At 41.8% G+C, this 13,125-nt stretch overlaps 1 protein-coding gene across 5 annotated transcripts in view; it reads left to right on the plus strand.

Annotated features, from left to right (window-relative positions):
- LOC115576899 (potassium voltage-gated channel subfamily H member 7-like) overlaps positions 1-13,125 on the plus strand; it is a 73,540-nt gene that overhangs the window by 55,799 nt on the left and 4,616 nt on the right. For all 5 annotated transcript variants that reach the window (XM_030409523.1, XM_030409526.1, XM_030409525.1 and 2 more), the window contains 5 exons: positions 1,886-2,091; positions 3,182-3,263; positions 7,611-7,880; positions 9,162-9,321; positions 12,095-12,284. In XM_030409523.1, the coding sequence (XP_030265383.1) occupies positions 1,886-2,091; positions 3,182-3,263; positions 7,611-7,880; positions 9,162-9,321; positions 12,095-12,284 (908 nt within the window). The remainder of the gene's footprint in view (positions 1-1,885; positions 2,092-3,181; positions 3,264-7,610; positions 7,881-9,161; positions 9,322-12,094; positions 12,285-13,125) is intronic.

Raw genomic sequence — 13,125 nt, forward strand, 5'->3', positions numbered from 1 at the left:
ACTTACTTCAAAGAACACTGTGATTGCTGCCGCCTCACAGTCGTGCCTCGGATGATGGGAGAGGACAGGATAGAGTGGGGGAGGACACATGGTGGGATGAGGGTAACCGAGGATCTGTGTTGATGAAAAAGAAGAGAGCATGATTGCTTTCAGATAGAGATGGATGACAATAGAAGCAGGAAGGGATGGAAAGCTGAGCGAGTGGGCGGGGCAGAAGGAGAAGACGAGTGATGGGAGAGAAAGAAGATGAGAGTAAAGGAAAGAAGACAGATTGAGGAATTCAGGAGAGAACCAAAGAGCCAGAGGGAGTAAGAAGGAAGTCAGGGAGAGTTTCATGTGGTTGTCACTGTGGTGTGATGTAGCGCTTGATGAATGTAATCACAGTTAATCTCATCTCCAGCGGCCGGCAGGTGTATCCTACTGAGCCTTTTATGCATTTGTTTCTCTTTTTAATGGCTGTTCTCATGCGGCCAATAAGGGTTGGAGAAAACCGGTGACACAATAGGGTCACGATGAGCAAGAAGCATGGAAGCTGAAGTTGTAGGTTACACTCAACTCAGCACTTTTGCTCTGCTACAGCAAAAGAACTGCTGATTACTCAGTTTTCACACTAACGTACCTATACACAACTGTCATATGTTCGTGTATTTCGCTACAAACCCATTTTCAGTGCTGAGGTCAAGAAAAATGTGACCCTCTTCAAACACAAACAAACTAAATACAAAAGACACTGGTGTGTCTGAAATGATGACCTGATAAGATTTTATTCCTGTGTAGAGACATCCTTCTATCGAAAGTGGTCGATACTAGATTTAAAAATACATTTAAAAGACAATTAATCATATGCGTTCAGTTGCTCGTTCTGTGTCAAGCTATGTACTTGTATTTTATGCAATGTTCTGATTACACAAAAACTACAGAACAGATTTCCACTTAACTTGCGTGGAAGATGAGTCTCAGACCAGAATAGACCCCATTAATTTTTGGTGCAGATCGAAATAAAGGGACGTATACAGACTTTTTTCCTCCCTTTCTTTTACATTGTGAGATTGTTTTTTTTTATATATATATACTTTTGTTCATATCACAGGCAATAATGCATTAATCTTTTATATTTGAAGGCTGTTTGATGTGATTTTTTGATCTGATGAGCTTAAATGAGACTCAAGCAATAATGGGTTGTGTAAAATTTAGAGAAAAACAGGACTATCAAGTTTGTTATTGGATTAGGCTTGATTGAATGAAAGAGGACTGATTGGTCTTGGAGGAGTGCCATTCGAGATGGATATGAACTCAACGACAGCTTCTGCATTTAGCCTGTTAAGGTCCTGTCTTATTTTACTCATCAGCTGAATAGTGAGAGGAGGGAGAAAAAACACTGCTGAAAGTGACATTACGATACGAAAAAGTAACATTATGAAATAAAGAGTAACATGGAATAAAGAGCGGCCTTAAATATCGCAAAAAAATGCGCTAATCGCTGCCTTGAGACAGATCTCCACTGAAGCAGCGTTGGTAAACCCTGTGGCCCTCCCATGTAGGTCAATTCTCACCAAACAGAGGCAGGAATGTGTGGCCGTGTGACTTCATGCGGACTGACTGGCATTGTGTAAATCCTCTTTTAGATGACTCTGATGCCCTTTAGCCTCTTTAACATTCTTCTCTACCAGGTGGCCCACCTCTTTATAGGTCATCACATACAGTACTGTCCTTTTACAAACAGCTGAATTGAAGAACAACCTCTAACGTACTTCTTCCGTGGATGAGGCCAAGAATAGATGAGGAGAAAAGCTTATGTCCTCATTTAGCTAAGAAGAGTCTCTTACTGACATTCGATTGCTTTCCTTTCACCCTACCCCATCTCTCCCATCTGTTTCTTCTTTAGGTAAGAACGACATTTTTGGCGAGTTGATCCACGTCTTTTCCAAGCCAGGGAAATCCTGCGCAGACGTGCGGGCGCTGAGCTACTGCGACCTCCACACCATCCAAAGGGAGGAGATCCTGGAGGTGCTGGACATGTATCCAGAGTTTGCCGACCACTTCCTCACCAACTTGGAGCTGACCTTTGACCTCCGTGATGAAAACCGCAAGGTAATTCAAGCAATGTAGGCGCCACTGCTTATTCTAAGAAGCAGTAGCATGGATTGAAGGCCTTTATCTAAAGTCAATCTGCTTTACTTTACAGTAAGAGAGCTCCGAGTAGAGACCATTAACTTGAATTAAACAATCTATTCCTTGTACGATATCTCTGTCCATTTCAATTGGAGGAATGACTTTTTTATTAACTCTCCTTAGTGCTTCAATTTATCCGTGGTTGTTGGAATAAAAGCACAAGGGCTAATTTAGACGTTTGCTGGAAGACAAGTGAGAGATACAGTAGAGAGTATTAGTCAAGCACTAAGGGTGGGGTGGACATGATGTAGGCTGTAATTGTGATGAATTGGGTGTACGAGAAAGACTTTTAAGGCCTGTGGCATTACATGAATCCACATTAGTCAGTTGTTTTATTTATCTCCTAACAGAGAGCAGGAAGTGCACTTTGTGTTGGCTTTCTGTTATTTATTCAGAGAATTGGAAAGAAGAGACAGGAGAGGGGAGAGACATGAGATGGTTCTGGTAGGATTACATCAAAAACAGGAGAGACACGGATCTCCGACAACACTGGCAGGATGTTATGTTCCTTAGTTAAGCTGTTAAGCTGCGCAGCCCGCCAGGCAAACAAAAAAAAAAAGCGAACCAGCTATCATGTACGTTTAGTTTGCCAACTCTCCAATAAAGTATCTAGGGTGTTTCATTAGCGCATCAAACTCCTTCTTTTATACCCAGATGTAGATGTGCAGTTTCCATGCTTCCAGCGGACTCATTTCACAGCAGATACCATTATCTCTTTACACCAGCTAGATCCTGAGATGGCCGCGATTTTTAATGACAGCTAATTTGAGCAGATGGGAGCTTCTAAGCCCGCCCTAGAGCCTACAAAGGCAAATGAGTTCTCGTGTTGACAAGTGACCCACTCTCTCTTCAGATCCAGTAATATATCGTTTTTAAAGCCCTAAACTTGGAAATTATACAAGTTTATGTTGTTAAGTGTTCATTTTCAGTGATATTGTTATCTAATTTCCAAGACCAGCAGAGTTAACCTCTTCATTATTACTCTGATAATCTTTTTATCCCTCTACAGACGAGCTCCCAAGGAACCGATTCCAATGTGGACGACATCAAGTGTCCAAGACGAGTGTCCTACAAAAGGAAATCCTCCACAGGTCAGCTTCGGGCACAACACGACACCTGTTCCTACACTTTGAAATCATAAAACCATGTTCAACTTCAAAATTAAAGACACTGCGGTATCATCTAGTTCGCTGACTAACATCTCAGTCCCTCTGCAGCTTCATTAGACAAAAGAAGTCCTCATGGGTAAAGCTCCACCCATCCTCTGTGCACAGGTGTAGGCAATGACTTCATTTCAGTGGGGGGTGATCAAGACAGGGATCGACAAACATCTGAATTTACTGTTCAGATGATTATCACAGTCCTAACACAGAACTTTAACACATTTTTATGAGGCATAACAAGTACGTGCTCTCAAGAGGAAAAACAAAACTCAGGTCAAAGCATATGAAAAGCTTTTGATTTAATTAATACAACAATGATAGCTACAAATAAAATACAGTAGTTTGATAATGCAGGTAATATGATTAGTCGTTCTGCCAAAGCTATTTCAGTCTTAACTCTTCTGTAATCCATGCTGTATATAGCAACATCATTCCTTAAAATGTGACACTGCAGCGTTTGCTTCTTATTGCATTTTAAGAATAAAACATAAACCACTGATTTTTATGTTTAAGGTTGGAAAGGAGAATGTCGAGCAGAGAATTAATGAGCTCCAGTATGCTGATGTTATAACCAATCAATCTGATGTGTGTTATTTTGTTGCAGACATTTACACAGTATTGGTAGAAGGTAAACACAGTGGTACACTGGTAGATTCATCAACGTGTGTGTCATGCTGCCTTCAGGTGTCTGCAGGGATTTAATGAACCAAAGAAGAAGTTTTTCATACAGTGGAGAAAATGTATAGATTTTTGCTTTCATTTCAAGATTAATGCAGACTGTCCTTGCTTTAACCACATTAAACATGACTTTTTATGCCAATCAAATACATTTATTTATTCAAGAGGGTTTAATCAAGTTAAATTGATTCCTCAAATTACTGTGGTAATTACTGATTTGTCTATAAAATCCATCAAATCCACAAAAGGACTTAATGATGACCCTTAAAAACGGTCAAGTATCCAAAGTTTGACTCAGATAATGAAACAATTATTTGATTAACCAATCAGTTGATTAAAATAAAATGGATCTACAAGCAAAAATTTTAAATATCTACTTATTCCATCCTCGACACAATGTGACACTGCCTTTATCTATTTTCTAGGATATTAAATGTGAAGATGTCACCCTGTGTGTGGTGCAGTTTTATTACTTAATAATCTATGAGTACCTCCTCAAATAATCAAGAATCCTTGCAAATTGAGACAGTATTTTACCAAGGAAAAGCTTCAATGAATTTAAGGCTTATCAAATCAAAAGCAGGCTCATATTTTGATATCTGTAGTTAAACTCAGGTATTGTGTTGTGAATGGTATCAAAGACTTTCAAGCAATCCCCAGCCCTGCGCTAAAGCTAGATCTAAATAATTTATGTAAACTGCAAATCAGGTGTAATTATGTGTATATTTCTGACTTTGGTCTCACTAAGAATGATGGACTTACATGTGTGAGTTATTAAAAGACACTCCCACTCAAATGGACTCATTCCACTACTCCTGTGCACAGACTGGGTGAAGCAGAGCTGATGTAAGACCTTCCTTTGTGACTCTTTGAACTCTGAAAGGCTTTTGCTTGTTTTCTTTTACCCTATTTCTCCAAGAATCTACATCCAACCGACTGTAACAGTCTTTGTTGTTGTTGTTGTTGTTGCTGGGATTCATTAACCTCTGTTTGAGAGGGCTGTGGTCTCATCCCAGGTCAGACATCATATTTACTCTTTGCTATGATGGCTTTTGACAAAGTTTTATTTCTATAATGAAGCTCCACTCACTCATTCTCAGGTTAAGAGCTTGAAGCTCTGCTCACGCTCACAAGTAGCTCATTAGCAAGTGATAGTTACATCAGAGGGATGTTTTATAAAGCAAGATTACCAGTTAAACCGGGCTTCCTAAAGTCAATTCTACTTCAAAAAGACGATTTAAAAACATGTCTAAAAATGTTTAAATCAGTCTGACAAATTGATACTTCCCCTCGAAGCTTCCTCTTTACTGTTGTACTGTCTGCATGCAGAACACTTGTTTGCTGTGCATATTTGCTTTTAAATGCACTGCAATCACAGGAAAATGAATAAGCACATTTGGCTGTAGTCTCGTAGTAAGCAGCCATTTGGCATCAATTAAATAATACAATAAACACAAGAGGGCTACACGGCCAATCTGAGGGTATTTAAACAGCATAATCACCATATGGAGTATCTTAAATCACTTGTACCCCTGGCTAGGGTCCTGTTTCATCTTGTACTTATTTGTTTGATCCATGATTACAGCAGGGCACCGTGACACTGCAAAATAGCAGAGCTAAAATACAGGAAATAAACAGTAAACTTAAGAGGAAATTACTTGATGATAATAAAATTATCTTTCCACACAGCAAGATAATTTAACTTGACAAGAAATATTGAACTTGAACTTGAACTTGGTTGTGTAGAAATGTGTAGAAAAAGCTTCTTCTTTTTTTAAAAATCAGATTACTTCAGATAAGCAAAGTCACACTCCATGTCGTTAGCACAGTCCCTGACGGAGGTTAAAGCGCTGATGCCCAGTGCATGATGAATGACCAAACTGTTAACTTGGACATCATGAGCATGCAGCTGGAAGATGACGCTTTTTTTTGGTACTGTTAAACTTTAATTTAGGGGCAAACTCTGCAGGATTTGTCAGTTGCTTTTTGGAAAAAATCTGAACACGACTCCCCAGAGAGACGGAGCATCGGTGGTCAGGCGAGCTGCAGAGTGGAAAACAGTCCAAACAGCAGTAGCGCGCCTAAAGCAGTGAATCAGAAAAATAAATGATATTTGGTGGTTATGTTCTAAAGCACAAAAACAATCCTGTGGGAAGGTGCCTCATGCTGAATTCTGTGTGAATTCAGCCAAAGCTTCATCCTGTTCGTTGTGTGTGTTCACTGGCCAGCCCCATGTCTCTGAGTGTTTTTCAGCCACACACTCCATTTTCAAACGCACACAGACCTGTAGCGCTCAGTCACAGTCGAGGTCCGTTAAGCGGGCTATGTGTAGATCATGGGATCACGTGGGAAAATGTTTTCAGAAGGTCTAGACCAGGCATGTCCAAACTATTCCACAAAGGGCCGGTGTGGCTGCAGGTTTTTGTTCCAACCAGTCAAGAGCACACAGTTTGACCAATCAACTTTCTGAAGACTGAGATCAGTTGATTAAATGAGTCAGGTGTGCTGCTGCTTGGTTGGAACAAAAACCTGCAGCCACACCGACCCTTTGTGGAATAGTTTGGACATGCCTGGTCTAGAGAATAGATAAAACACAGAACTTGACTAGAAATTAAATTTTTTCTGCTTTGAATACATAAGGAACACTGCTGGGAAGTTACAAGAAACAAGAAAGAAATCACTAATCTAAGTGTAACATCACTGAATACTAGTGCACTACAGTTATGTTGTAACTTGAAACAAGTACTTTAGTGGTAGCGTAGAGCTGTGTGTGGCTTCGCTTTATACAATGTAGCTTGTTTCACCTGTAAATTACTTATTTTTAAGAAGTTTAAAAGAGGCCTAAAAGAATTGTATAATCAATTTAAGATTATATCATGAATAATATAATAAATATTGGCTAGCACTAAACTTTTTGCAGTGAACAGACCGAGCTAACAGACGTTTTAATCAAAATAAACTCTTCTAGGCTCACTGCTTCTCTTCTCTTATTGTCTATTTGGCTCCGATTTTCTCAGCCTCCTTTATGAAACACCCCACAGTACCTGTGTGTTCTTGTTATACACTGTCCTCGGATCAGTTACACTATAGATAAACACAGCAGCCGTCAGACCAGAGTGACCGTGTTTGACCGAGAGCAGCCGTGGGAACATTTGTAATTTCACTTCCAACAGCCAGGAAACTCGGGACTCGGAGACGCAGCAGTTGGCTTCGATTCAGGCAAATCTAATCGGTAACCATGGTTACAGGCCGTCTGAATACAGTGTCACCACCATCTCCCAAATATACCACAAGTGAGGACAGAACCAGCAGTCGGTTTCACAGTGCAGCAGCCGGTGTATCCTGCCTCCATCCATCAGGTGTGAAGATGTAGAATGCTCATTTAAACACACATTCAGTGCGACTGTCCGTTTCATAACATGATCAAAGAGCATAAAATGCTCGCTGTTAAATTCTCCTTCAACATTGTTTGTCCTCAGTTTAACCCCGAAGCAAAACACTGTTGTCAGAGACAATGAGTCAACCCCCCAGAGGAAGACTGAGCGCAAAAGTCAGTGTTACCCCAGCAGATCTCTTGATTACTGTTTCTCCCTGTAGGCTCCCACAACAAGGAGCCAGTAGCCTCCTACTGCAACACCAAGATGTACGCCTCCTCAGCCGCCCAGGAGAGGAGAGAGTCCGCAGAGGACGGAGAGGATGAGGAGGAGGAGGAGGACGAGGAAGGCAGGGAGGAGGAGGAGGAGCAGAGGCCCTTGTGTTCTGGCGTGCTGGGCTACCCGGTGGTGAGAGACCACACCCTGGGGCTCGGGCTGAGCGGCGCTGCAGACGCACAGGCTGGAGACAACACACAGAACCAGACATATAAAGGTGACGACAGAAACACCCATCTCATCTGTTCAAACAGCAGTTTATTTTTAGCTCAAGAAAGACGCCATTTCGTAAACAGATTTCTATTTTTGCCACGCGGAATAACACTGAGGAGACAGTTTTAATTACATCGGCGTTAAACAAACCACTTTCTTGTCCAAACGGACTCAAAATTTCCTGTGAATCTGCGAGCTCGCCCTCTAAAGTTTCACTCCACAATTGTAATTGGCTCAGAAGTTAATTTAGAAAAGCCCAAAAAAATCCCTAAGCCCCAGAGGAGGAATGTCACACCTATTAAAAATCCAAACATGGATTATGTGTCATTATGGTGAAACCTAAAACCGCCTCAGTAATAAAGCGTAAGAGGATTATATCCAGCAACCGGTCCGGGGTCACCCCCTTTTGATCGTAGGTCGCAACTAAATAAAGGCTTTACAGGAAACATTCTGTAAAATGGTGTTGTTGACATCACTGTATCTGGTGAGTCAGGTCATGTTTAATTTATTTAGGAAATCCGAGATCGTGGTTTTAATTATTTACTCAGCTACTGTGAAAATTAGACTCTGCAATACAAGTAAGGGCAGTTATAAAATCCTCAGCTGCGTCTGGAGGCGATATCCCCGGCGAGCTCCCGGAGAAATCCTCACTTTCACAGTCCGCCTGCTGAGACACGTCGAGCACTCCAGTTGGTGTCTGGGGCCCGACCTCACATAGCCTCTAGCTGGAGGAAGCCTCTGTGCAGTCAACTTAAACCCCCATAAAATCCAGTGTGAACAAAAGCTCCTGCACACACACACACACATGCACGCACGCACGCACGCAGGCACTCCCTATATTTTAACTGCCAAGTTAAACGCGCCGTGATTCCTCGCTGCAGTGGGGAAACTGTGTCAGCGTGTTGATTTGATAGTAATATCCCATAATTTATCCGCTGCAGCCTTAAGAGGATTTCTGCAAGAAGCGAGAGCGGAGTCTTATTGATTCCTATAAACAAACATACAGAAAATGCCAGTTTAATCTCCAGCCATCGCCTGCAGAAAGCCAAAATGAGAGGAGCTAAAGTCCCACTGGTGTGATTGTCGAGCAGGGTCAGACCTGTTTTCATCTGTAGGATGGATGTTAGGAAGCAGGAGGTGGTAAGCTCAAGCAAAAGCTAAATGATGAGAAGGCACAACACAGGAAGATGCTTCCCCTGAGGCACAGTTCTAATAACACACCCTGTTCTGTTTGTGTGTGCGTGTGTGTGTTCACGTCTGTTTGCACACATGTCTCTCCTTCCAGAGCACCAATCAGAGGAGTGGGTGCGTCAGCGTCCCAACGAGGTTGTGGGGGAGTCAGCCCAGTGTCAGGAGACACTGGCCGGGGAGGATGAAAGCGACACGGATCTCACCTACGGAGAGGTGGAGCAACGCCTGGACCTGCTGCAGCAGCACCTCAACAGGTGGGGAGAGGAAACAGCATGCTGTCAGCTGAACACCACATGCTAACGTGGCCTCTGACTGTGATGATCTGTGGCCTCATTTATATAATCCTTCACAGGCTTTATCTCAGATCCCATCATATCATAGTTTCAGAGAATATTCTAGAAATCAGGTGGCTTTTCAATGTGGTTTTCACACCTTCAGAAGGAAACTCCACTCCATTTCACACATGACTACTACTGCATATGTGAAAAAAGCCTTTGGTGTCTCCAGAGGGAGCAGTGTGAAGTCTGATAAATGCCCTCAAGTGATGTCACTAGAGACAGCATCAGTTGATGCCAAAGACAAGTTTGAGAATGATTCAGATGTGGAGTTAGAAAGAAGTCCGCCTGAGACTTAAAGTTTTGACTCTACCAGCATAACACACCTGAAGTGAAAACACACATTCAGTGCGACTGTCCGTTTCATAACATGATCAAAGAGCATAAAATGCTGAACTGTCCAGTTGCACTGTGGGTAATATATGCACTGGGGACTCATTACAGAAATGTGTTAAGTCTGACATGTTATCTTAACTCTGTAACTTCTTTAAATTAACATAAAAGGACTTGAACGTAGCTTTGTGTTTGATACCCTGTTGTAGAAAGTAATAATAAGTGTACCTAAATTAGGATGACAGAGACCCCTTTTCAGAATTACTGGCAGCACCAATGTCGTAAGGTTTGTATGAGGAGAACCAAAATATTACGATTGAGAGGCAGCTTAGAGTTGGAGAAGCTAACCATGTTGAATCCATGACAAGTGCTGATTGAATAGTCAAGTTCACAGTTCTAGTTAAGGTCTTTGAAGTTTTTATTATCACATAAATACAGATGTAATGAATGGAAGTGATTATTTGGAACTTTGAGCTGAGGTCTGAGGCACAGAAAGTCTTCTTTCAGAGAAGAGACTCGTGACCTTTAGATAACTAAAAACACTTTGTGATTCTGTTTGGTTCAGTTTCCCATCATAGGTTTTTTTTTTTTTTTATGTCTTCAACTTCATTTCCACACAGTCATCTCTCAGAGCTCGCAGGATTCCTGCCTGTAATTGGCAGAAAATTCCCACAGAGACATTTTTAAGGCCAGACACCCGCCGCAGCCGCGTTAATGCGGAGAGCGGACTGTGCGAGCAGCTTGGTGTGATTCTCAGCTGGTGCACCAATACAGATGAGGGGGAGGCAGACAGTCAGCAGCTGTCTATTTATAGCATGCAGCCACGAGATGCAGACACATTGCAAAGACCCTTGACGTCATCCTGTGAGGTGTGCACGCTGGATGTCATGGTGAAGTTGCAGAGTGCACTTTAGGAGGAAATCGGCGAGAGTTTATCAGAGGAGGCACAGGAACAGACCGGAGCCAAAGTGTTAACGTGAACCTACTGTCCTCCGAAGAGCCAAACAGGCTGCTGGCAGAGCGACAGAGGCTTTCCCCTCTCCTTCTGTGTTTCCTCGCTTTTTTTGATGATAGACCCAAAAAAAAGGAGTGTGTGGAGAAAAGAGGTGATTCACCATCTCAGACACTCCATGCTATGATGTAACTTCCTGCTTAGGTGATGGCACACAGTTCAGGTGTTCAGTATTTCTCTACCTGCCTTACAGAAACTCTGCTGCCAACATCAAAGCTTATCTTCATCTCACAGGTACATTATTAAATAGAACTGGCAAAGATCTGACAGAGGAGATAACAGTAACTGTTGTAAGACAAAATCTATCTTTATCTGTTCTTTGATATTTTCTTTACAATTCAAGTAAAAAGTGCGTTCACTAGACTGAAGGATTTGAAGGTACTTGTTCTTTAATTTCCTACATCATACATCTACATCGTGACATTTCAGAAGGAACTATTTTATTTTGTACTCCATTACATTTATTCATCACAGCTGCTGCTGTTATTTGTTACTTTGCACATTCAAGCTTGTGAAAATCGTATAAAACACGCTCCATTTCTAGGTAAAATCAGCTTCCCTTCAACCAGATACAACACAAATCCTCTGGAATCATTACTGAAACTTTAACTTGTAATGGAGTACTTTTGCTTTATTAAGATTACTAATCTCTATACCTTTATGAGGCTAACATGTCATACTTCCTCTTCTTATTGCTTTTCAGAAGCCATTTACATTAAACTGCCTGCAGTTGTAAGGTTTTAAGGTTTCAGACTCCCCCTAGTGTTTGGTATTGGTATTGATTACCCATCCACCATCCCATAATGATAATAGCACTGCACTTCACTGTAATTAAATACATTTTCAGACCTTTTACTTCTTGCCTTTCAGACCGACATATGAAACCTCTCCACTATTTGTATTGTTTAGTGTTCCTGACAAAAGTAGGGCGAAAGATAATAGCCGTCATCATATTAATCACAGAGCTGACAGTCGAGCAGCAGTGATGAGATCAAATTATTGATCCCTGTGGTGAAATTGGGTCACTGCAGAAACAAGACGAATGGAGAGCAAACATAAAGCAAACAGTGGCAAATGCAACACAACATTGAACACAGAGCAAGAGTGTGTGGGTGTTATAGGCCTGGTTTAATCATACTGTACTGAGAACTATTGATTGTCATCAGTATTTAAAATTAGTATTGATTTGGAAAACCGAGCATCTAAACAATCAACTCTCAAGACTCATTTTGCTGCACAAACAGTCAATAAAAATAGTAAATCTGTCCAGAACCAAATTAAATTCAAGAACAAGTTGAAGTTAGAAAAGTTTAAATTATGCAGTTTTATTCTCCGTCCGTCCATCAGACTGGAGTCCCAGATGACGTCAGACATCCAGGCCATCCTGCAGCTCCTCCAGAGGCAAACCACGGCCGGCCCCCCCGCCTACAGCACCGTCACCTCCAGCCCCGAGTACCAGAGACCGGCCATCAGAGTCCAGCCAGTGCCTGCGGTCCAGACAGATCTCAGCCTCGCTCCCGCTCCGCCTCGGCCACAGGTACTCCACTCTGCTTCAGCACTGAGCCAGCACCTCTACCTCTAGACCTCTCTCTCTCCATCTACATCTACACCTCTCTCTCTCCCTCTACCTCTACAGCTCTCTCTTTCCATCTACCTCTACCTCTACTTCAGCCTACCCCTCCCTCCCTCTCTCTACCTACCATTCACACTCCTGAGGCAAATAAGAAACTGCTGGTGTGTGACACAGTCACAGTATTTTACAGATTGGCTCAGTTTCAGTTTGGCAAAATGTTTATTAAATCAAGTAATACACAATAATTAAGTCAAAGAACATTAATCTCTTCAGGTGAGAGTGGGCCGGCCTTGTGCATCCACTGCAGAGGGTCCAGGATGTTAATGTGAAGTTATTGACAGGTTCATTGAGCGCTGGACTGTACGTCGACGACGTTGCCGCCACATTGGATGTGGCAGCTCTGCCCCGTGATCTAATACAAGTCAATGGAGTAACTTTATAAAGCTCCTTCTACAAAGTGCTGCAAGTTAATGCTTCTCATTTACACATTCACATACGGATATATTTGGGAAACAGGTGCCAAAAACAACATATGTAACGTTCTCTGATGATTATAAACATGAACTACTCTGTATATGTTCAGTTCAGTGTTTACAGCTGCCAATATATGTAACGCTGTTACTGTGATGATACATGACAGTTAATAATTGAATCTGTATCTATAATAACCAGATCCTGACATGTAAATGTGACATCTGTCTACCATACTGTCAACTTGTTTAATTCAATTTAACTTTAAATATGGACAACTGACTTCATAATATATGAATCAGAGTCTGAATGGGAGCAGCTGTAACGCAATAAA

Source organism: Sparus aurata, chromosome 24, assembly GCF_900880675.1.
Source record: "Sparus aurata chromosome 24, fSpaAur1.1, whole genome shotgun sequence".
NCBI lineage: Eukaryota > Metazoa > Chordata > Actinopteri > Spariformes > Sparidae > Sparus > Sparus aurata.